Source organism: Oenanthe melanoleuca, chromosome 9, assembly GCF_029582105.1.
Source record: "Oenanthe melanoleuca isolate GR-GAL-2019-014 chromosome 9, OMel1.0, whole genome shotgun sequence".
Classification (NCBI taxonomy): domain Eukaryota; kingdom Metazoa; phylum Chordata; class Aves; order Passeriformes; family Muscicapidae; genus Oenanthe; species Oenanthe melanoleuca.
In genome coordinates this window covers 10,328,707-10,353,887 of record NC_079343.1, presented here as the reverse complement: position 1 = coordinate 10,353,887, position 25,181 = coordinate 10,328,707, and the positions used below count along the sequence as shown (strand labels likewise).

Below are 25,181 nucleotides of genomic sequence, written 5' to 3'. Positions count from 1 at the left end.
AATGTGTTCAGGGCCAGAATGGGGCCATGAGCACAGACAACTGTCTTAGCTGATGAAGGGATTGTAAGAAGTTCTCACCAAAATGAATAAATACAAGTTTGGTAATAATACATTTCTAGTAGTACATAATATAATTTCAAGTGCTTTGTAATAAGGTCGTATAGCTTTAACCTTCATTCCAGAAATTTGGTAAAGGGGGCAAAGTCAAAATAAGTCAGAAAACTTGGTGCAGATAGCTAAATTTCCAGGTTAATTTTCATGTTGAGAGTACTCGGAGATACTGCATACAACTTGTTATTCCTGATCCATAAAAGACTTTTTGCTGAAGTATTTAGTAATGGGGTTTCATTAACTGTGTAAGCTAATGACAATCTTTTATTTAAAGAACATATCAAGAATTACATGTAAACTATCTTTTGACCCACATTTTTCTTGTTGAAGGAGCTCTCATCAAGTTTCTCCACTGCAAGGATGTTTTTGATTGGAATAGTGAAAATTGGTTCTTTATCTGTAAAAAATTGTAAACAGAGGAGTGAAGCAATCTTTTAGAACTGTTTTATAATTTCAGGGCACTGACATTGCAGTTCAGGCTCTAAAAATATGCATTTTTATTATTGAAAAGATAGGCATGAATCAGACAGAAGCCTCTGTTAATCAAGGCAAAAGTAATTAAAATACATCGTAGGTATTTTAGGAAAATAAAAAAATTATGCACTTTTAAAAGGAGAAAAAAGCTACAAACATGTAGACAATATTGAAAAATAAAAATAATTGTAAAATAAACATTATTTACCTTGCTGTTTGTGGTATGTGAATTCTCTACTTGTTAGACAGAACCATCGCTTCTTGAAATTCTTTTTACCAATCCGAGTCCTTCCCTGAGCTCTTTTGTACATTTCTCTGTAAAGACAGAATCAAATGAAATGCAACCATTAGTCTTCAAAACCATTTATTGAGATAAACTATTGTTCATCGTGTAGCCATATAAAAATCTACTCCATTATACATTAAAAAAAACCTACTACTCATTCACAACAGATCCTCAAGATTACTTCCCAATATGGTGATTGTGTACAGGGTTCCAAAAAAAGGAAAGGAGTTTGAAAAACACATAGTCCAGACCGGTGCTTGCAGCAGTAAATTTGGAGGGCATAGATAACTTATTCAGATCAAGAATTCCAAATTTTCACAAAAGGAAATAAGGTGTATCTAACTACAAGACTCTCTCTTTCCTGCCACTTTCTTCATGTGATTGTACTTGGCCTTACCTGGATCAGAAACTGAGTATCAATGAAATGACATTGGACATGGCTCAATAGCAAGGGCAGACAAACTGCATTTAGAATACTAAGTGTACTCATTGCTAACTTTTTCTTTTGTTTCAAACAACAGCCATCAATTTATTACTATAACCAAGTGCTGATCCACTACAATCTCCTCCTTCATTTCTGTTCAGTATCTTAGTAAGAGATATGTTTCTTCCTTGTTTGAAATTCGGATGCCTGTTTCACAGAAAAATATTTTCTTCTTAGAAACCTGCTTCTCAAATAAATTACAGTATTTTTTCCCCATGAATGTTGTACAAATCAACCTTTTCTCAATCAACATCAAGCAAAAGACAGTTCATTTCTTAGGAAGAGTGACTTTCACTTCAATCTATATAACAGCATTTATCATTAAATGTTAAATATTTCAATTACAGGGTAGTTTTCTATCTAACTTTAAAGGCAGAACATTAAGCTGGCTAGGCTTATACAGGAGGTAGAAAAATTCTAGGTTAATAATGTTCTTTTAAAATACATTTTCACAATTCTCAAAAACCATCACAGAGCACACACTGAACTGTGACAGTAAAGCAGACAATCTAATAGGTGTTCAGCTGCTTTTAATTACTTTTTAAAGTATTTAAAAGATGAGTTATGAAAGTTTGCAGCTGTTCTTTTAAACTAATTCTACACTCTAAGAATTGTCTAAATTACAAATATAGTAATTTCTACAGTATATCATAAATTTTAATAAGCATTAATCTGAATCTGGCATTAATGAAAAAAAGACTGAAGTCAATTCTGGTATGGACAACATAAATTCAAGATGTATTCACCCTTCTTTTAGATGTACTGGCTCGCTTACACCACTGGGCTCTTTACTCTCAGTAGAGGAAACATCATCCAGGAACTTAAAGAAAAAAACACAGGGAATATAAATATACAATATTCAGAAACAAAATCCCCAAAAGCTATTTTGAAAATAAAAATGTACAGTTTCTCCTTGAACAGAACAGTTATTTAATGCAACAGATGAAAACATATGGCAGGGCCTTGGAACAATGTAACAAGGGATGTGCAGAAGTCACATAAGTTTTCTGTAATGAGTTCCCAATGAGCCAATAAAAACTCTTTCAAAAACTGTACACTTTACTTTTTACACTAAATGAGCTTACTATGTGTAACTGTTGTGTATTTGACTGTATTGGTTTTGTTATTTTGTTTTTTGGTTTGGGTTTTTTTTTATGTCTGAAACAGACCACAACTTTTCCTTTTCTCTCTAGTGGAAAACTGAACATCAACACAACCTCTTAATAATGAAGATTAATCAGAGAGACATAAACAATAAAAAAAATACAGTTGAAAGGTACCTTTTTAACAGATTCAGTAAATGTGTCTTCTTGAAATGTTTTGAAAAACTCACACATAAATGTCTCCTTGAAACTTGACTGAAAGTAAAAGTATATTGATGTAAATAAACTTTCATATGAACTTTCAATAAACAGAATGTTGGAAAGGAAAAAGAATTTTAACAGCCTTACAAGTTTGGTTTTGTTCAAACTTCCCCAGCTTCCCAAAGTCTGGATGGCTTTTGATATAAGAGTTAATGTTCTAGAAGTCTGTGCATCCTAAAACAACAAAACAAAATTTAGAAGACATTTTTTTCACAGTTCCAGGTAAAACTGCTTAAAAAATTAAAATGTCAAAAAAGTTATTACACCATATAGTAAATTTGGTACATCTTCATTCCTTTTCTTTGCCCCAAAAGAAAAAAAAAACCATATGAAATATTATATAGTTCATTAGCTACTGCATAATGTTTCATATTTTAGTCACTACAACTAGAATTTAATATTGGTATTGGGAAATATTTTTACCTATAAAGCATCTGAAACCCTTGAATCCTGTTTGAGGCCTCCAAAACTGGCCTCACTAGTCCCTTTTAGATGTTAAACCCTCAAGTGTTAAAATTCTGTAATTTTTTTTACTCAAAAAACTGGATAATGGCAAAGAAATTAATTTAAGTATATCTTTTTCTTTTGAAGACACAACACACCTAAGCAGATAAAATAAGGTAATAATGATAACATGTGGAGCAGCAGATTTCATACATTTTCTGTATTTAATGTGAAAAATAATAAGAGTTTTTTAATCTTGATATTCCTGTCTTTGACATTTTTTGTAATGTGTATCTACTTGACAAATGCAAATGGAAAATCTGTCAACCCATTGCAACTAGTGGAGTCCAGGATAAATACACCAACCTATTACTGGATAATACTACAGCTTAAGACTCAAATAGCAATAAGTGTCTGGATGTTTAACTTCCTTGGTGGAAAGAACCGAGGCAGTTTAGGGCTATACCTTAAAGGACCCTCAGTCATGTTGCTATTTCACCCAAGAAGCACATTCCCAAAAAAAGCACAGCATCTTTAATATTGAAAGCTCTTCCACATCATTTGAGAACATCCCATAAAGACTGAAATATCTGGTGCTTAAAGAATTGCAAATATCTTATTTCCTTTGAAAACTGAACCTAGAGACATTTAGTCATCTTATTTCCCAGTTACTGAAAGCAACTTATGCCTTCCCACACCAAAGATCTGACGGTATGAATAAAACAGAACAAAGCTTCACATGACTTACTGGATGGTGAGGTCGTAAATGAAAAGTATGAGGTGAGACTACGGCTACAGCAAAGAAACGAAGAAACACAAAGCTGCTCACTGCAGAATACTGTACATGAGGGTCATCTGCAGAGAAAAACCATGAAATGTAACATGCACTGAACTTAACAGGAAATCATGAAGACAGTTAACATAAAAATCCTTAAAAAGATAACATCAGAGGAGACATTTATATTTTAAGATAGAACAGAAAAATCAATGAAGTGCATGAAATGAGAAAGGTGGTCATGGTAAGAAATGTTCTCTTTATAGTGGAGTGTTTATTGCTTATTTATCTGAAAAGAACTTCTATTCCCATACAAATGGGTCACCATCTCCACTGGAAGGATGAGATGATTGCAAGCATTCACATACACATTTGATTAGGTCTGGCTGGATGCTGCACCCAGAGATAAAACACTGCAGCAGCTGCCTCTGAACTCTGGGGCTATTGGATTTATTCACCTGGAAAGCTACTCACTGACAACTCAAATACATTAATTCTGCATGACAAATACAGTCAACACATAGGAACAAATATAATTGCAATTCTGAATTGCATCATAAACCCATGCTATTATATAATTTTGATGATGCAAATGAGATTTTTCCCATTAAATATTTTGGGTATATTTACTTTTATACTGGGAAATACAGTGAGATCACATTCTTACTCTAATGACCACTTCAATCTGATCTAGTAAGTCAGCTTTTCTGAAAGGACTGTCTAAACTAGATCAATTTATGGCACAGTTTCAGTGATAAACATGAATCAGAGAAATGTTCCACATTATGAGGAATATATTCTTCACCTTATTACTTAGCTTATTACAGGACATTTCAGATTTTAGTTGACTGAACTATGAGTATTTCAGACCCACTACATTACTCCTATATTATAAACTTTCTGAAGGAATAAAGCTATTCTAATACTGGTGATATTTACAAACCCATTAAATAATTTTTATTAGCCACCCTCCTCAAAACTACCCATAACTAATTCAGCTACAGCAATACTAAAGCTAACTTCACAGAAGTTATGAATATGCTGGCCATCAGAGTGACAGTTCATGTAAAGATGCAAATGCCAAATTGATTTTCAAGTTCACATCTTGTTTCTTTTGAAGCAATAAACAAAACAGCTCTGACAAATTTTAAGTATCTTTCAAATAAATCACTTCCTGTATTGCTTGTGCTTTTCTTCTATCATCTTGTACTTTTTTTTGATGATTTCTCATTTCCTGCTGTCTTGCAGTTTCTGACTTGCTATATACTTTTGTACCAGAAAACAAAAAATGCCTCTTGATTGACCACAAAGTTTCACTATAACTTTCAGCCTGACAGAAAAACAAATGCCTGACTGCCAATGTTCAGGGCACAGCTTTGGACAAGACAAGAATTTTAACAATCCCCATAAGGTAACTGCAGAAGTTTTCAGTCTGAACACTACTTTCAGAAGTTTTTAGAGAACACTTACTTGGAAATCTTTTGGCAGCCAGATGCCTCAAAGAATAAAAAACATCACACATGAGGGTAGGACAACTTATACTCGAGCGCACTATTTCACGGAACACTTTGTCCACATAATAGCGGAGATTTTCCTGCAATTATGAAAAAAGGTATTTTTTCAGAACATGAACATTCACATTTCTTCTTTTTTTTTTTCTCTTGGCACAAACATAACACTGACTATTCAACATTGAATTTTAGTACAGTGCATATTTTAAAAGTCTTATAATGTTTATATGGCATTACTACTATTAAAGGTAGTTTAATGATATTTACTTAAAGTATATAAGCATTGTTTAGCAATATAAACTACCTATCAATACCTGGTTTTGTAATTTGACAAGAAGGAAGGAGCATTTCCCATGTATATCAAGTGAATGTTAACTTTATTGCAGCAACTACTGCCTTAAACATCAGCATACTCTGGTAAGAGGGAAGCAGCCAGCAAAACTTCAATGAAAAATGCTAGAGCAGTTCTAATTAGATACATCATAATCTAGATGCTGAGTACAGGACATCAGAAATCAAAACACCCAAAACACTGAAAGGAATGACTGTCATCTTTAGCTTCTCATCTGTCCATTTTCCACTGGACTTTTTCATTGCTGTGTTCATAAAGAGGGGTAAGAAAATACAGCTTTTTCTTTATTTACTCTGAAAACAGAGTTATATTGTTACTATGAGTTACTCATTTTCCATTACAAAGAGCTGCTTTTAAAAATGCCTTTTTTTTTTTTTTTTTTTTTTTTTTTTCAGATTTTGAGACCAGTTGGGAAACTCACCATATTAATTTCCACGTTATCCCCTTCTTTTAATTTGATGGGATCTATTTCACAGGGTTTAGGAGACTCACATATCTGAAAGAAACAAACAAACTATAGAAGTTCAATTTTTCAGACAGAAAGTATGGAAATGCACCCACTTAAAACCAGATTCTTAGATTTAGGAATAAAATTGTAAATAGGCCCTAACCATCCTTAACAACAAGCAATGATCATCCTCCCTTGTGTTTGTGCCTTTTCACATGGATTGATTACATGAAGCATCCCGTGGGCAAATTCTGCAATGTGTTGGAGGCTGCAACAATTTTCAGGGACTGTTTATTTTGAAGTATCTGGAATGTAAATACCAAACCACAGCTCCTCCCACTAAACTTAACCAATTAATTATTGCTCAATTAATTTTTCCTCTAGGATTCCTCTGAGTGATTCCTACCACAGAACTGAAACAAGAATGCCTATCCAACAGACAAGGATACCACAGGGGGCTGAGCATCCCCAAAGAAATTTCAGTAGGATAACCTACCTCATCAATAACAGGTTTCAAAGTGACCTTTAGGTAGTGCTTCCCCACTATTTTCATCATTTCATCTACACACCGAGTTGCTAATGAGTTGCCTCTGAAGATTGTGTTTGCTTCTCTGCAAGAAAATACAGAAAATACATTTGAATAGGGAAAAAACAAGTTCTGTTACAAAATTCAATTTATACTCTATCTTACTATTAAATAATTAATTAAAAAATATTTGTCATATGTTTCTATCAGGAATTCCAGAATGTATACACCAAGCTTGCAACAGCACTCAGTAACAAAAAGAGTATAAACAAGAATATTATAACAGCAATTACCAAACACAGGAACATAAATAAACTATTAGAAAAAGCCTAAGAAATTTTACACAATTAAAGCTATGTATGGAAAAAGTAAAAAAGTTACAGCATGGAACATGAGAAAGAACAACTGGAGAAAATTCCAAAATAATGAAAATTGTACCTCAGCAATATACAATTCCTCCTCCAGTAGTTGTGGTGAAAAATAATCTGGAGCTGCAGCACACTGCTGCACTACACCAACAAACCCAGACACTTAAGCCAAAACATATTTAATCCAAGTTTACTTTTTTATTCATTACAGCAGCTGAAGAAAACTGACAGCCAGCTGTGCAAAGTGTATCTTTTTAATCTGAGAGATTTAGTTTAAGCTCCCTTTGTTACAGTTCAATTACAATGGAATGTGTGTACTAAAATGCAGTTTAGAAAATTATTTTCTATGAGTCACCTCTTTCTACACAGTTAAGCTGTCTTGCATTATTTAAATCAAGATGAAATGCTTTGAACTGAACTGTCCTGTGGTGACAAAATCCCTCCCACACCTCTACTGGACATGACCTGGCACTGCAGTGGTTGCTACTAACAGCTGCTTCATTTCTCTCCTAACCACAGAGCTGTAAATTCACAGAACATATGCTGCTACTTGGAAAAATTCCCATGTTTCCTGCTTGCAAGGCATGCAGGCCACATTCTTAATTACATGGCATCTTTGCAGAAAAAGAGAAGGCCTCATGTAAGCCACATGTTAAAGGACATAGCATAAGATTTTCAACAATTTAAAGATGTTCCATCTATTAAGCTCCATCTCAGTTTACAAGTTCCAATCCAATGCACAATAAAATTGAAGAGTGGCCAAATAAAGACATTTAAAATAAAAACTATGTAATCTAAGACAAAGTTTTACCAAACTGCCTAGCACCCTTAACTTTGACATCCAGCTTTAAAGTGATTTTAAAGAATGTTTTTAAAAACTAGCTTTGAAAGATGAATATATTTAGTCATTTTTACGTGAGAGAAAGAAAATCAAAGGACTTCCTTATCAGTGTTGATCATGAAGTCCTGTGAAACTCTAAGATTAATTTTAGGAAGCATGAGATCAATAAACATGAAATACATACTGGGTGTCCTTCAGATCTAGTTCTGCTACTGCTGCAACAAAGGGAACAAGCTTCTGGTGGTGCAGCAACAGCCGTACCAGAGGCAACACAGCATCGTACTTGTCTCGACACACTTCACTCAGAATGTAGGCAGCAGATGCAGAAATAGGCTGGGAGAAGCAGAGCATGAAATCTGAGTAAAATAGTTAAATGTTCTTTGTGTATTTGAAAAAGTACAGATCAAATCTAATGAGACTATAGACATAGTTTGTTAACAGAAAGTTTCAATATTTGCTGTGTAACATGGCAATTAAAAGCTTCAATTTCAGAGATACTTAATTGAAAATTAATTTTATCTACTCTATAAATACATTTAAGAATGGAATTCAGAAGCTACTCATCCTACTCATTCTCCCTTAAGGGGTTAAACTATGGCTTTGTCACAAACCCAAGTTAGAGGCAGAAAACAATTGTTTTACTATAATGTCATGTATCTTTACAGGACTCTTAAAACTGCACTCAAGGGACAAAGTGTTTGTTGCCACTGTACTGTTAGGAATTTCAATAGAAAAACTCAATTATTTCAGTAGAAAAGACAGCTGCTACCTATAAACTCAGCTATTACAGAATTCCAGTGAAGCAGAATTTGAATATGGGCCAGCAAAAATTTTAGTCACATCTGCTTCTTCTATCTTTCTTCTCCTCTGTCAGTACTTCATTAATACTGAGTTGCTGAAAAGTTGTTAAAGACCTAAGAATACAAAGTCTGGTTACTACAATTTCATTCCTGTCCCAATGTTATGCAAACTTTCTACCACACTTCCCTCTTTGTCACCATGTCCTGGTGAGAAATCCAGCTGATCAACATTCTGGGGAAGGCAGGACCAATTCAGAAATAGAATTAGACATAAATTCTGAAGTAGATCACTTTTTTTAATTATCTGCCCTTCAGTGTCAATAATGAATCAATGTCCCTGGAAAACCTCTAAATCCAAGACGCTAAGAAAGGCCAATGGAAAATACAATGTTGAAAAGAGCAACCAATGAGAAGAAAGTATTTGATCTTCTCCAAGCACATAGCACAGGTTATTTCCATGTCTCCATTGGTTCTTCTAAAATAAGAAGAAAATCCTGGTACTTTGGAGCAGAAGTAAAAGCTCTAGAAGCTGTTCATCTGGGTGTGACAGATGTAATTACCACAAAGAGACAAAATCAATCATCTAGACATGAGTAATTCATATTGTCTCACAACAGCATAATCAGTTTTTAGTTTTTACTTTAATGAAATTTTCAACCTGAACATCTGAAGATTTTAGCAGCAAGTTCCTTAGAGAAGTGTAGTATTCAGATGGAAGTACACAGTCTTCAGTGTAACAGATATTTAATCGAAGTGATCCCAAATCATCAGTTTTAGAAGACTTGTTTCCATTTTCTCTTGGCTGAAGTAAGTACCTGTAAGCAACAGGACAATTATAAAATATTAGATACCTATTTCATTCCTTTGACTAATTCCATAATAAAGCAAAGTATCACATTTAACTATTTCAGTATACATACATTATATCTGAAAACTTGCAAAAAATTCACAAAACCCCGCCCTTGAGACACAAAAGTAAAAAAATGAGCAGCTTTTATTTCATCTTTAACACATAATGGAACTTATATTTATTTTCTCACATCTATGCAAACAGTAAAATAGGATATACTTTTTGTAGGTAGCAAGAATAGTTTGAAATTACACTGGGCCATCTCATTTTACATCTAGGTTATATTTAGAGTGTTCGACACTGCAGGTGAAAAGGTAGTGTGAAGTATTTAAATGGTCTTGTCTGAAACCAAAAAAAAAATATTAACAGACTCCACTCTTGACAAACAAGATACAGGGAAAAAGCAGATTTTTTTTCCTACTTTTAATATAAAATACATCAAACAATTCATTGGCTGCAGTTTCTCTGCATTCCAATAGGAGGTGCAGCCCTACAAATATGTTAATAGCTTCCAAGTGGTGTCACAGTAGCTTCAACACTCACCCCAACAAACTCAAATCCCATATCCAAATATTCTTTTACAATCACATATACTTGGACTTCTACAACCAGGAGATCAGACTTCTTTTTTTATATCAGATACAGTGGCCATGAAGGCATGCAAACATAAAATAAAACTGATTTACCAGGACAAGTTCTCCTTAACAACATGATTCTTAGGCTTATTTTCCAAATATTTAGTAGTAGAGATAATTTCTCTGCTGTATGTCAGCTGCATTCAAAATCAAATTAGCAATAGTATAAAATATTTGTCATTTTTAATCACAGAACTGTTTTTGATAAGCAGATCATACTTGGACATGAGGATGTGCAATGCAAGGTGTGCCTAAAAAGCATATTAGCAGACATTCTCAAGAGAACTAGACATGAGTTAGGCCAATTCAAAAATCTACAATCACAGCTCACTGGCAATGAGCGCATGCTGATACAATCTTTCTCTCAGCAGGTTGTTAACACAAAATTGTTTTTATGTTAATAGGGTCATACAGCTGCTGATGAGACACTGGCAGAACAAGCCTGTGTCTGCAATACACCACTGTGTAAGGAACAGAAACTCCAGCAGGATCACATTCAAGCACCAAGAGTCTCGGTTCAACACCCAAGACACTTGGAGCCCGAGGTGGGTACATGGAGCAGAGCCAATGGTTCCTGGCCAAGACCTGTTACATTTATTTTCTATTAACACACTTCCTTCCCATGTGTATTCTGAGTGGATATGAAAGCGCCTCTTCCATGTTTTTTCCTGTACTGAAAGGTTCACTAAGAGCAGAATATTTAACACACTTGGAGGCACTCAAATCCCTTGCACTCATCCCTTCCTGCTGCTAAACATTTGGGACAGTACAGGAGCAAGGGATGGGCTCCTGCTCCCAAAAACATCAGAAGGGAGGGTGCTGAGATGCCCCATACAGAAGTGTTTCTTTCCTCAACTCCTTTCATACCCCACCCCCTTCCAGCTCCTGTGCCTGCTCCCCTGATGTGATGTTGGGTTGGTTCTAGAAGATACTTCTGGAGCCTCCCCAAGGAAGAAAAAAAAGCCATACTTAATGATCAAGTAAACTCTTCATCGATCATTCTGGAAATCTGACTTAGGAATTTAATTACAAGTGATGCAATTCTGAGAAGCTCCAGGTTTGTGGTTAGGCTGAAGAGCACACACAGATCACTGAAATTCAGCAACCAAACCACAGTCACAGTCCATCTTCCCTTCACTCTCCACACTTCCCCCTCAAACACACCAACTATGCTGTGACTGTGTGCAGAGAGGGAAGAGCAGAGCTAAATATACCTGCTGAGAAGGTTAATCTACTGAGCAGGGAAACTCTAGAAACATGTTTTACCTCGATTAGAACAGGAAGACATAGTTTAATGAATAGGTAGAATAAAACATATCCTTTGCAAGGGAAAACGTGCAAGACAAAAGCAAATTCACTTCTGAACCACCATTTCTCACCATGCTTGAAAGGAATCATTTCTTAACACCTTCACAGGAACTTTAATTTCTCCTAGAAAGATGTCTTGTACCAGATTCCCATTATTCCATAGGTCAACCCTGAAAACAAGAACATAGCTTAATTTTCTTTTCTCCCAGAGAGAAATAAGCAAGTTTACAATAACTGCCTTACAGCACTAATCCACATGCATGCAGGCAGCAAATGTTAGAAATCTCACTCCATTCTAAATAAATCAAGACTCAAACAAGTGGCTTATTAACCCATAAAGAACAGATAAGGAAACAAACAGTGAAAGTTAAGACTTGCAGACTTTGCATCAGTAAATAAAAGTGGTACTGGCACAATGTATGGGCTCTGCGCTATCTCCACCCCCAAAACTGTGTACATTTCTTCTCAGGTAATTCAAGTGAACTTTTTAACCAATATATTTAAATAACTACCTAACTGCTAGAATCTGGCACACTGCAATACCACACCACCACATGCGCTTGTTTTTCCAAGCAGCAGCTCGTACACTTACAACCTCAAACGGAATCAGGTTCCAGACATGCACCCTGGGTTTGTTCTAGTACTTCTTACCTCTCTGACATTTCTGACAGACAGCAGTTGTTAAGAACAAAAAAAAAAAAAACAAAAACAAAAGACAACTAGATTTGTTGGGGCATGACTATTTTTCTAAATATATTTGCATCTACAATGAAATATACAGTTCTAATTAATGAAGCTAATAGCTAAAAATGCACATACCAAGTTAGTTCTGTAATGGCTATTTGGATTAAGTGCTAAATTTTTCTTCTGATGCCTATTAGGAAACACACGGTGGCCTTGAAGACTGTCATTCAGCAGATTTGGTGCATGTATGTGCAGGAGCACAATAAAGAAAAGAAGCTCAGTATAGGGTTCTCTGCAGCTCTAACTACATTGCACAAATATAGACAGACCTGCTCTGAGTGTAAAACAGCAGAAAAGGGGAACATACTTTGAGTATTTGTGTTTGCAAGGAAAAGATGAAACACAAATGTTCCTCTAAAAAGCAAAGTGAGATTGCAAGAATCTCATAAAAGAGGCTTTTCCCTCTTTTTTTATTAAACCAGCCAACTATATTTGAAACTACAGACAAGGATCAGGTGTGCTGGTATCTTTCAGTAGAAGTTCTATTACCAATATTCTGCCCAAATAATTATAATTTGATAGAAGGTATTAATATCTCTTTACTCACAGGCACATGAAGTAAGTTTAGGCTGCTAGATACACTCAACCACTACTTCAAAACAAAAAAACTCATCTTCAGTAAGAAATACAACTAAAAAAAATAAAAATTTCTATGTCATCTTTTCTACAAGTCTGATCAGTAATTCTCTGGAGCTACACTAAGATAAATCAGGTATTTATTGTCTTGATGATAAAATATTATGATTTATTAATAATTCTAAGATATTCCTTTCTAATCCACGTAACTTACCTGACTTCTAATTTCTCAATATCTTCTTCTTCCACCTGAAACTGGGACTTTTTGGTGTAACTGCTGGACCTGGTTACCTGCAAGTAAATTCCTCCTATCAACACACTTACTGTATTTATGAATATCAAAAATCAAAGAAACCCTCCCTGCCTCTACCATAGGTTAATAGTTACTGCTCCTTATACAAAGAAAAAAGGTCAGTTGACAAACAACTGCTTTTTTCTGCCTTTTGCCAGAAAGCAGGAGAAAAATGGGTCAAGAAGGATTCATGGTGGAACCTACTGAAGGCTAACTGATATATGAGGGAATTACAGTATAGATCTATTAGAAAAAACAAGTAGTATGACATGAAACTGGCAAAAATTTCTTTTGCTTTAGCATGAGCCCCATGAAAGAATTGAAGTCAATTCTGAAATGTTTAAAGAAACAACAAATAAGAAGCTTACTCTTCTTGCCCTAGTTACAACAGAACTGTAACTTCTCATCTACACTTTCATCATTTCTTGACTGACTGCATTCTCAATTTAACTCCAATAAATCGTAAGTCAAAAACCACCAGAGTGGTTTGGATCACATCTTTATCCTGATATCTGACTTCCTAAGAAATCACACCCAGTGTTCTTGAGCAGGTCAACTGAGACACACACACATGCATTGAAACTATGAATAGGTACAAATTTATTTCTCCCTCAAGTCCCACAGCAGGACCAGGATTCACAATAACACACTAAATTATAATACCTTTGAGGCACATGCAAGAGTTGTACTCCTTCCAGCTCTCAATACAGCATGCTTTAAATGCAAATCTTTATTACTGACACAAATCAGATGAAAATTTAAACTCATAATTTGTTTATTGTCAGATAACTCATGTAGAATTGAAATCAATTCCTAAATAACAACAAAGTTAACTTTTTTAAATAAAATAAACTTTTTTGGGTATAATCACTATATTACTTTAATAAATAAATAAGTTGTTTGAGTTTTTTAAGTCAAGCTTGAAAATATTTAAATAGAAGTCCATGGGATAGGTTAAAGTTATCTCGGGATTCCAGATGGCAACAGATGATATGAAGTGATTCAAGATGGGGAATTACCTTCACATATGTGCTTGTGAGAAAGTAATTTTTCACACAGCAATTGGAGGGGAATGCTATTGTCTGGCAGACAGAAATTTAAGTACATCATTCACTTACATTTGACAGGCCAGTTAAAGCTCTTCAATTTGCTTGAAGAGAGTTTTGTGCATTAGGTACTGCTATGCAGCTTGTTTAAAAACATCTGAAGGGTTGCATAAAATAGATAAATGGAAAGAATAGCACACAAAAAGTTACCTCAAAATAAAATGTTTCATTAAACTGTGGATTGCTTGTTTTCTTCTTAACTTTGGTCTTCTTTTGGTCATTCCTGTTCCAATGTGGTAAAATTTTTACCATAGACAACTTAAACACACAATTATAAAAACATTCTATTGTCAAGAAGGACCCATGCATTTAAGTTAAAACATTATTTTGTTAGTCTAGAATTCACTTTGATCAATGAGGAAAATCTTAAAATAATACACAATACAGTATGAAGAGCTAGAATTTTAAATGCTGTATCTAGCTAACTGTACATTTATCCAAATCAAAGGTTGTATTTAATTTCACAAACAGGTAAAACTTACATATATTAATTAAAATACATCAACAATTTCTAATGCATTTAAAATTTAAATTTCTTTACCACTGCCTAAAGGTAATGAGCACACTTTTCCTTGTCTTGTTCAACTGGAGTTTTTGTTTTTCCCACCCTCTTTTGCTGGTGAAACACTCACTACTTCTTTATAGACAGAGGCTTACATCCAAGACACTGAAGGTTTTCTTTGAAAGCAACTGCTGCTCATGTTAGATATGAAGCAGCACAGGGTCAAACAAAACAACTGCCCTCACTTTCTTGTGGGTAGATTTTGGTAATTTTTTTTTTTATTTTACAAGTTTTATAAAGGAATACAGTTTTATTTATTTATTTAGCAAAGGGCTGTGGTAGTATAAAATGGCTTTTCAAAAGAAATAAATATAAAGTATGTGAGAAAAACAGACAAGGGAGACAAAAAATTGCCCTAAGTATCAACTACCTGTTTTCAGGCACTGGACATATAAATATTCCAGTCATGGTACATGAGTCACACATGCATAAGATTGGAAAATCTTAACCAGGAATTCCTGTCAGATTTGCACATATACTCCCATACTAGCAGGGTATATATTCTGTGGGACCAACATTCTCTCACTTCTATCCATATCACAGGACTCCAACAGAAAATGTGTTGATTTACGTCCTTTGCCATTCAGCCCCATGATTTCTAAGTATGACTGGTGAGCCTAGCTAGTCCTCTTAGGAAAAACACAAACAAACAAACAAAACAAAAAACCCTCCCAAAGCCAAACCTAAAAAACGTGATCATTTATTACCAAGGAGATAAAAAATGCTCCATGCAGAGCTTACTCAGGGACAATCCTTCCAAAGTCTTTAAGCCAACAAGTCTGGTACAACACATCCGAGCACTGTGCTCACAAAGGCAATTCCTCAGCACCAGAGAAAGGAAAGGGTCTGATGTGGCACAAAAGAAGCAACTGAAACTTATCCTCCTTATTGGGCAGGGACTTGCACATAGTCAATGTGTGGGATGGCGGATTTTTCTTAAATGAAAAAACCCAGCAGTTATTGAGGATTACTGATCCCAAACAGGGAGACATTTGAATTGTGGGGAATTTGAGTGCAGCATCCTGAAGGTGTTCCAGAACCTTTCCTCTCTTGTATCCTCGCAATTACTACACATGTGCTGCAAAGAAACTAACACATTAAGAAAAACAGAGAAGAGAGGAAGGTGAGTGAGCAACTGACTGTATCATGACATATAGGAATTTCACATGGATTAACAGGAAGTACAGTGCAGAAATCAAGAGTCCAATACAAAATGTAAGAAAGAACTGAGTCAGGAGTGGCTCTTGACTAGTGCAGCCAATTCAAACAGAACAAACACCATCCCAGTGTTGAGCATATGGCAAGGAAGGGGAAAGAACAGTATCCATGGAGATGTGATGTACACACAAGAGCACTGGAAGATTTTTCTTGTTTTAAAGATTTTTAAAGGACTTTCTTTTCCAATTCAACATCACAGCATTTTTAGATTTATTTATTTAATACTAAAATGTTACCTGGAAGGCCCCACAAGAGAGACTGTTGCATAAGGATCACAATTCTGTCCATTTATAAGCGGCAACCCATGGCACTCCTTTATGCTACAAGGAAAAGGCAAACAATAGATCAGTGAAGCAATTACTTGCCTTAAAAAAAATAAAATCCAAACAATGCTTTCTTTTTGAAAACTTTTTATGTCCTGCTGTATTACACACAGAGATATGCTATACACCAATTCAATGTACTGCATGTACCTGAAGTAGATCTCTGGATGGTAACACAAAATAATACTCAAGTATACAGTCAGACTTGGGCGACTGTGTGAGGACAAATCTCTTAGAATTGCTTTGATGAAGACTTTCCAGTATCACACATGAATGACAAAACCTAAGTAAAATGAACTGCTATATGTTAGGAGAAATTGCAGATTTCATTAACTTTTCAATTTGATTTCTCAAGGCCCACACAAAGCTATCTGGCATCATCCAATGGCAGCAACTATATCTGGAAGGCATTGAAATGGATTGAAATATTTAAGTTTGGATAAATTACATTCTGAGTTAAGAAATGCAAAGTTGAATCCTGAAATATTTAAAATTAAATATCTAAAACTATCATAGTATATAGTTCTAGCTCTACCTTTGAAATAGTGGTTAAGGTTTATTTTCAAACTTGTTTCACAATAGTCCATGTTCAGGGTAAAATTACCATCATAGTTAAATGGTCCTTTTAAAAATAAATGTTGTCTTCCATAATTCATACAGTAACTGATAAACTGCTGTTTAACAGGTACACAGGCACACTGTTCACCAGTCCTGATGCAAAAGGGACAGGATGGTTGGCAATTAATGCTCGTGGAGACTGAGAAACCTCTTTTGGACCTTTCCTAAAGTCCTGCAATCTTTGGTTCACAACAGCAGCAACCAGAGCATGGTCAGCAAGCTGCCTAACCTTCAGATGCTGCCCACATACAAGCATTAACTAAAAACAGCTGGAACAACAAGAGTTTGTAAATTCATAGCAGAACCCAGACTTTCTAGCAAAATTATGCTGTAATGTAACCATACATACTGTAGTATAAGTCCAGAAACATTTAGCTGATTACAAAATTTCATAAACAAAACAGGAATGAGATCTGAATGTTGTATTCCTGTTCTCTATAAAATCATGTATTTTTAGCTGTATTGCAGGAATTTAACTAAATTAATGCAAGAAAGTTTCAGTTGTCATAATTTGTTAGTTGGAGTAAAATCCAAAACCCAGGCAACTTAAGAAAATATATTTCTTTAAATTCATATCAACAATTAAGTAAATGTTCTAATATCATAATGTGGAATAATAAGTTATGGAGATCAAGTTAAAGTTACGTTGCTGCACACATTTTTAAATAAATGCTTTATGTACTGTAAAAAAATCGTGTTAAAAGAATAACAGGAGCTTCAAATTCAAACACAAGTGTGGAAACAACAGACACTAACACTCCTGTGCTGCCTCAAAACTCCACCCTATTTGGAGTATGTACAATTATAAACCAGATGGTATTTTCCCCCCCAAAAAGTCCCTTTGTCTTAGCCAGTTCAAGGAACGTTTAGTGCTGAACCACTGCACAATCATTTGTTATGCTTCTTCCAGTTATCAAGCACGTGGCTTTCAGCATTTCAATAATTTTTGAATCACAATGAACACTACAGTGATTTCAAACCCACTATTTAAATGGGTTCTTGAAACATCCAGTTGTTTCATAAGCATTAATTGATTCCTCCTCCAACATACAAGTGGCACAGAAGAGTGGCAACAAAATTAAACTGTCTGGACTTTTCAGTCATTTGGGGTATCTGATCTGAGACAAGACTCGATTCTTTCAGGCTGATGGGCATCCTGGAGCAAAAAACACTCTCTGCAGCTCCTTGGGCTTCGCAGGTTCAGCTGCAAGTGCTAAGTGTACCTATAAATCAGCCACAATTTGAACCTCATGGGAAATTCAGCAGCAGATGGATCGGTCACCCATATCTGAAGAGAATTCAGCTGTTTTAACAAGAACACAATTTCTTTTCTTACAGTCTTTGACGTGTTCACCAAGCTCCTGGATTTCTCTAGCAAACAGATACAAGTCTGTGGGACTTTCTGTTACACAAACAGCTTGTTCTGTTCACTTGACCACAACACACACAAACTAAAGAAAGGCTTGTTTGTGATTTCCTGTGAGTTGAAAAACATTCTACTGACAACTTCACAGTCTTGCAGCAGAACTAGAATCTCTGGATTCATCATACAGATCTGTCACTTCAAGTTGATTTCATGCCCCAGCTGGTCTCCCTGTGCAGGCAGCTCTAGCATTTGCTTTTCACCTCCTGCCCAAGCTCCAGTTCTGTTGCCAGCAAGTGAGGTCTGCCTGGTTTATTGGACAGCCTGCCCTGGTCCAACACCTCCCCTGACCAACCAACTCCTAATAGCCCCAAATTTCTCTCTTCTATACCTATCAGGCACAAAAATCTGCTTCAAATTTACCTCACCTCCTCCCCTTCCATCTCTCACTCCAAGGTAGCCAGTTAGATCCATCCCTTCTGTCTGCAGGTAGTCCCTGGAATCTGCTTTAGACACGTAAATGACAGCACAGCCAAGTCAGCTGAACTGCTGCTTCTGTTCACCACCCTCACAGGAAGCATTTAAGTTGCAAGCCAGTTGTCAGTTTGGCAAACTGAATTACCCTGATTGTGCAGGAGCCCTCCCAAGCTCCAAAGGCAAGCAGCCATTAGGGATAGGAAGCCATTAAATCAACTCAGCACTACCGAGCTGGATTGTTCCTCCCCAGAGACCGAGCATACCGCACTGAATCATTACTGACACTTCTAAGTATTAAACAAACAGTCTCTAGTAAACATGTTTAAAAATTCTGAAGATGTTTGAAGTGGCTAAACTAGAGTAGACTTAACAGAAATGGAAAAGTTGGAATGGAAATGAGTGGAATGAAAAAACCTCACCCAGTTTGCCAGTCAGCAAATTTCACAGGAATACTGCCTTTCCTCAAAGAATCAGGAAAAGTGCTGCAACTGCAGTCTCCTTTAACAGGAAAACAGCAACCAAGAAATCCCAGCAAAAACACCACCACCAAAATGCCAAACCAATAAAAAATTAACACTAAATATATACTCCAACAACCATAATAAATATATTTCTATCATACAGTAAAAATATTTCAGCTTTGACAAATCACTTCATCTACCTAGCTAGGCAGTGGTCATTCAAAATGCAAAAATGCATAGAGTTGGAAGAAGTAGACAGGAACTTAGAAGCCTTTTATTTTATATTTTAGACTACTATATCCTTATTTACCATCTAAGCAACAGATAACAGAACTTTGGTTCTTTTATCCAACTACTGCCCTGTTCCAGTATAGTGTAAGATGTTTCAGTTTACATTCATTCTCATCTCAGTAGTTTGTTGTGCAAGAGGAGTTTCATACAGGAAATGAGATATAACCGGCATATATTCAGCTTAGAAGATGAAAATAAGTCCTCAAACAGACCCAGCACACAATGAACCCCCTCAATGACTGACTCTACCTCCATCATTCAAATCAGCTGAAGTTCTCCAAGGACAGACACTCCCTAACTGCAGCCATTAAGATCTGTATGTACACTTAATAAAAATTGCTGTGTTCACTAGAACAACTTCATGCAAGCAGACAAAGTATAAACAGGACAGTAACAAACTGCCAGGTCAATTTAGGAGAGCATGGTGTGTAATTAATTTAGAAAAGTATGTAATAAACTGCAATAAACCATTTCTGGGCTTTGAAGTATTGTAAATGCACAAAATTTTCTTTCAGAGCTGACAGGCTGTTAATCCCAGAGAAGGCAGGTGCCCCCAACCCAACTGCATAATTTGCCAAGAAACTGTTCAAGGATCATCTATTTCAGCAGCAGCAAATATGCAAACAATAGCCATGCAAACTTGTTCCTAGCGACTCCCAGCAAGAGCTGCAAGCATGTATTTGTGAAATGTGCTACTATGCACACCATTGTGGTTTCAAAAAAAACAACCCACACTGAGTCAGCAGGTAATCTCTTGCACTCTTCCCCCTCCGCATTCATACATTAGAAAAGGAAACAATTAGTATCAGAGACAAAACAGTTTTAATTCACAGTCTGTGAGCGTATTTGCATGAAACTTAACAGCAAGTTTGCAATTAATACAAAAATTATGTGTAAAATCAGGGCTTAGCTTGCTCTACATGAGCTCTAAGACAGTTCTTTGCCAAAATAAGATTAACTATGCTTTATGCAAAAAAAGCTACTGGAATTGAGTTTTTAAATCAATCCTCATCATAAAACTCATCTAGAAGACCAGCAGAAAAAGCTTCTACAGCCATGTTTCCAGACCCAAAACAGCAGGAATCCATTGCCTAGACAGTCATCATTTTGATTCATCCCCAAGGTGACAGGGGACTCCAGGTAATGCTCAGAATCATAGCCTTTGAATTACTTGCTATTGTGTGTACACTTAACACCATATTTAATTTTGTGTAATGAGAGTTGGAGCTACTGTTTTTCATCTTCGTAGAATTTCTGGACCCTCAGGGAATACGCAGTGGAAATCTGCTAGCAACTTAACCATGCACAGAAGCCAGAACAATCTAGAATTCTCCCATCCTACAAAAAAATTAACTAGCGAAGGTTTAAAAGCATCTCATTCTCACTGCATTGAGACACCACTAATTTGAACTGCAAGTAAAATGCTGCTCCTGAAAGGCAAGTATCATAGCCTGTATATCAAGAATTATTTTTGCAGTGATGTTTTTTCCCTCTGGTCATTATTTTCCAGTTTAGAACAGTTAAAGAAGAGTCAGGAACAGACACATAAATACATTTGTGCCCACTCCTTGTCTCTCTTTTACTCTGTCATGGTTCTGCTCCTTTCTATCTTTCAGCTTTGTTAAAGGAGTTACTAATTCAATGTCTTCTCAGGGTCTGGTGACTATTAAAATATGGCAGGAAGTGCATCATTTACTAATTATCATGGGAAATTCACAAAACAAGAAAAACAAGGTTTTAAAGAGTTTAATTTTCTCTTTAATACTCTCACATGTACTTTCTGTAAGTTCCTCACACTTTAAGGTCGAACACATCCCAAAAATGCCCTCACATCCATTTCTGTAATACCACATTCAGTGAGAGATTTCTTATTTCTCATACTCTCATGTGCATCCAAAATATATTTATGTACAATGTATTATTAATGCAGTAAATTATTTTAAGGGCAGCAGCATATGTGGCAAAATCCTACTAAACATTTTTAGTTTAAGGAACTCTAGTGCATTTCATAACCTCAGACAACAGCACTGATGTAATACTGCAGCGTTTAACGCACAATCCGCTCCCACATGGCAGTGAGTGGGTGAGTGCAGCAACCAAAAGAGAACCCTGGCTTCCTTTTGTTCAATTATCTCCGTCATAAAGAGATGCTAAAAGAGGGCACCGTGAATAAACCACTTCCTACTTAAAACTGCAATTTGCAACAGTAACTTTCTAATGCAACTTTTCTTCATCATAGGAAAAATCCAGGCAAGTTTTTAAAATCAAAAACCCACAACATTAACTTTGAAGTGCAGAAACATGTAAAAATATAAAATTTTCCGAAAATTAATGAAGTTGGGAATAAAACACAAAGTCGTAAAGCTCCAGCCAGCTTTTGGTGGTGAATAGTCCATGGAGAAAAAGCTGTTCTAATTCTGCTTTGTGCTGCAAGCGGGATACAAAAGTAATAGCAGCAGGACCCCCAATGAACCATGTTGCTACCCCACTATAAAAGCAGACAAATTCCAAATTATTTTCAAGTAATAGATACCTTGATGTGCAGGAAGTTTCATCTTACCTGAATTATGAGCTTAAGGCATTAAACCACCACCAGTTTCACTAGCTTAGTTCTATCACAGAATAGCTTTCCCCTTCATACCAAATTAGAGAACAGCAAACAGGCCACTTTGCTGGGTCCTGCTCCAACTCAACTACTCATCTGGGTTTAGAGAGTTGACTAAGACAAGATCATCTTAACTTCATAATGAAAATTACATTACCAAATATACCAAAAATTTACTGTTTCTATGATGCTCTTTGACATGCTGTAGCATTTTTATACTTCAGAGCCAAAATTAAATTTGGTAGTGAAAGCTCCTTAAGTTGTTGCTAAGAAGTTTTACTGAAATGTGGCAAACATGCTGCTCCAGAACCACAACTCCTGTACTTCCTTTTTTAGTAAGAATTCCTTATCATGGCTAACCAGAAGAAAATAATTCTGAAGCAAAACTAGCAATAAATTTTACCATACTAACCCCCAAAAAATACACCAGCAGCAGTAATTTGGTCAGCAACAGCAAGTTCTGGCTGTCAGCTGCACTGCACACTCCCAGCTTTCTAAGCAGACCAAATTCAACTGGAATTACAAGACACTAATCCTAGTAGTCCCAATAAAAGTGAGGGCTTTGGCAGCAGAGATGAGCAGCTGTGACAAACTTCTGCTGGAGTTCCCTAGACACATACTCACCTCCTCACAAGGCAGATTCCAAGGAAAGTCACATAAAAAGAAAAATGCTATTGGTACCAAGACATGCAAACATCTAGTATTAGGAAAGAAAAATCCCATACTGTTCTAACAACCAACCAAATATTAAAGGATTAATGAATTTCCTTACTGTACTACTAGTTGCTGGCACACAGATCCATTGTCTGTTATCAGTTCGTTCAGTTTTAGTTCAAGGTGAACTTTTCCCTGAAAAAAACCAGGAGAGAAACACAAACAGTTTTAAAAACATTTCTTTTAAAAGTATGAATTAGAGCAATAATATAGTTTACAGTTAGAAGTTATTTAAGGTAATTCCAATATAACTAATTGAAGAAAATACCTCATCTAAACCACATATCCTGCAAGTAGAGCATGATGGATGCACTTGAACTTTGAGACAATGCTATAGAGCAGCACTATCTCATCTGCAAACAGCACAAGAATCAGTACAGATTTAACACACACAATTATTTCTTCCAGCATAAGCAATTACCAAGAGCAAGTCTCAGTTATTTTGTCCCAAGCATGGGATGAACCCTTGCACAGACATGAATTTTTGAACACTTCAGGAGAAAGTTCTAAAATTACCTTGGACTCCGAAGGCAGGTAGGTATACCTAGAAAAGTAGAATAGCATGCAATAGCCATAACCAGCAGCATTTAACCTCCACTGTGAAATCTTGTCCATCATAACAGACTGAATTTAACTTAGAAATGTACTGTGCATCCCAGGGCAATTTTCAGTTATCTCATGAAGACTGCAGATGTACTCAAGGAACAGAGGAAAAGGTGACAATAATTCCTAAAACCAGCTTCCTCTTTTTCTTTTCTTGATATGGCAGGATGTTTTTAAGAAAAAGAATCCATAAATGATGGCACAGCATAGATTAACTTCAGAAATTGGCAAGGGCCAACCTACTGTACCCTCTCTGTAACTTTAAACCATGATATGCAACTTTCTTGGGATGACCAAAATTTAGTACTTGAATCTTGCCCCAAACAAGTAAGATTTCACTTGAACAACACCTGCTACTCCTTTTAATGCCTGGCTGTCTTTGCTGGCTTTTACATCTAAGATAAGCACACACTGACAGTCTTTCCTCCATGTTCTCGGTATTCTCAGACTTTGTCTATTTGCTAGGTGGAACTGGTCTGATAACAATCAAAATTCTCAGAGAAGGGTTCTGGAAGGTGGTTTGCAAGACTGGCAAAGGACGCAAGTCATAATCTGAACTACAGCTTTGCCTTTCTGCTAAAATGGAAGTAAAACCCTTAGGTGACCTTGCACACATTTCTATGGCAGTTACGTTTTGACATAAAACTGCAATGTTTTTATTGTAAATCCCCTGGGGCAAAGGCTGCATTTCCCTCTCTGTTCGTCACATGGGAGGAGAAATGAAGCTTCTTTTACAAGGCAGCCTCAAACGTAACTGCTTTGGGATGCCTGCCAAGTGTTTTGCAAAATGCTACTATAGGGACAGGAACACAGGTACATTAAGAAAGTATTTGTCAAGCAAAGAAACTTCATTACAAAAACAGATTTACAGGATAAAAACAGGATACCAAGAAGTATGCCAACAGCCTTACAAGGCAGCGTTTTTGAATGACAAATAGAAAGACAAACATTTTCAGTATTTATTAAAATAGCTGACTTCACTTGTTTTAGAAAACACATGCTGTGAATGGCCTAAATATATTCCTTTTACTTCTAAAATCAAACCCACAAGTTGTGTTTTACACCAAACAGTAGGAGTAAAACAGCATATTGCTGCTCCTGAGAACTACCTGTGGATGCAGTTTTCTCCCAGATCAGTACCATGATGATTACAGTAACATGGCTCTAAGTATTTCTCCAACATGCATGGAGAGTTTTAGAACATTCTTGTTTTGTTTGTTGAGAGCAGTGTGATGGCTTCCTAAAGTTGCTGATCTTCAGATGTATATCAGAGCTTCTGACATAATATGCAACTGGTTTTAAATGTGGCTGCACAGAAGTCTTTCAGTTCAAAAGAGAGAAATCAGCCATTATTATGCAATAAATAATAAACAAACAGTAACTTTGTGTGAATGCACTTTGCATTTGTAGATCTCAGGCAGGAAGGTACCTTTTTAACTTTACAAATGGATTAACAATCAATTTTCAGGTACTTACTATAGGAAGATGGAGTTTTATTGACACAGATCCTATCAATTTTAAGAAAAAGAACAGTGAATGTTCAAAACCTTAATGTGTGAAAGATTTTGATCTTGCTTTTCAAGTAAAGATCTCTACAAAAACTCTATCTATGTATAAATACAGGTATAAAGTATATATATATATAAATCTC

The 25,181-nt window shown here is 35.8% G+C and overlaps 1 protein-coding gene across 1 annotated transcript in view; it reads right to left on the bottom strand.

Moving 5' to 3' along the window:
* RASA2 (RAS p21 protein activator 2) overlaps positions 1-25,181 on the bottom strand; it is a 44,061-nt gene that overhangs the window by 4,389 nt on the left and 14,491 nt on the right. The window contains exons 5-20 of the mRNA XM_056498886.1: positions 22,986-23,062; positions 16,312-16,395; positions 14,446-14,518; positions 13,112-13,188; positions 11,649-11,747; positions 9,443-9,599; positions 8,169-8,317; positions 6,746-6,860; positions 6,223-6,297; positions 5,409-5,532; positions 3,912-4,018; positions 2,807-2,893; positions 2,636-2,713; positions 2,102-2,175; positions 794-900; positions 426-508 (exon numbers count right to left, since the gene is read on the bottom strand). Of these exons, the coding sequence (XP_056354861.1) occupies positions 426-508; positions 794-900; positions 2,102-2,175; positions 2,636-2,713; positions 2,807-2,893; positions 3,912-4,018; positions 5,409-5,532; positions 6,223-6,297; positions 6,746-6,860; positions 8,169-8,317; positions 9,443-9,599; positions 11,649-11,747; positions 13,112-13,188; positions 14,446-14,518; positions 16,312-16,395; positions 22,986-23,062 (1,566 nt within the window). The remainder of the gene's footprint in view (positions 1-425; positions 509-793; positions 901-2,101; positions 2,176-2,635; positions 2,714-2,806; positions 2,894-3,911; positions 4,019-5,408; positions 5,533-6,222; positions 6,298-6,745; positions 6,861-8,168; positions 8,318-9,442; positions 9,600-11,648; positions 11,748-13,111; positions 13,189-14,445; positions 14,519-16,311; positions 16,396-22,985; positions 23,063-25,181) is intronic.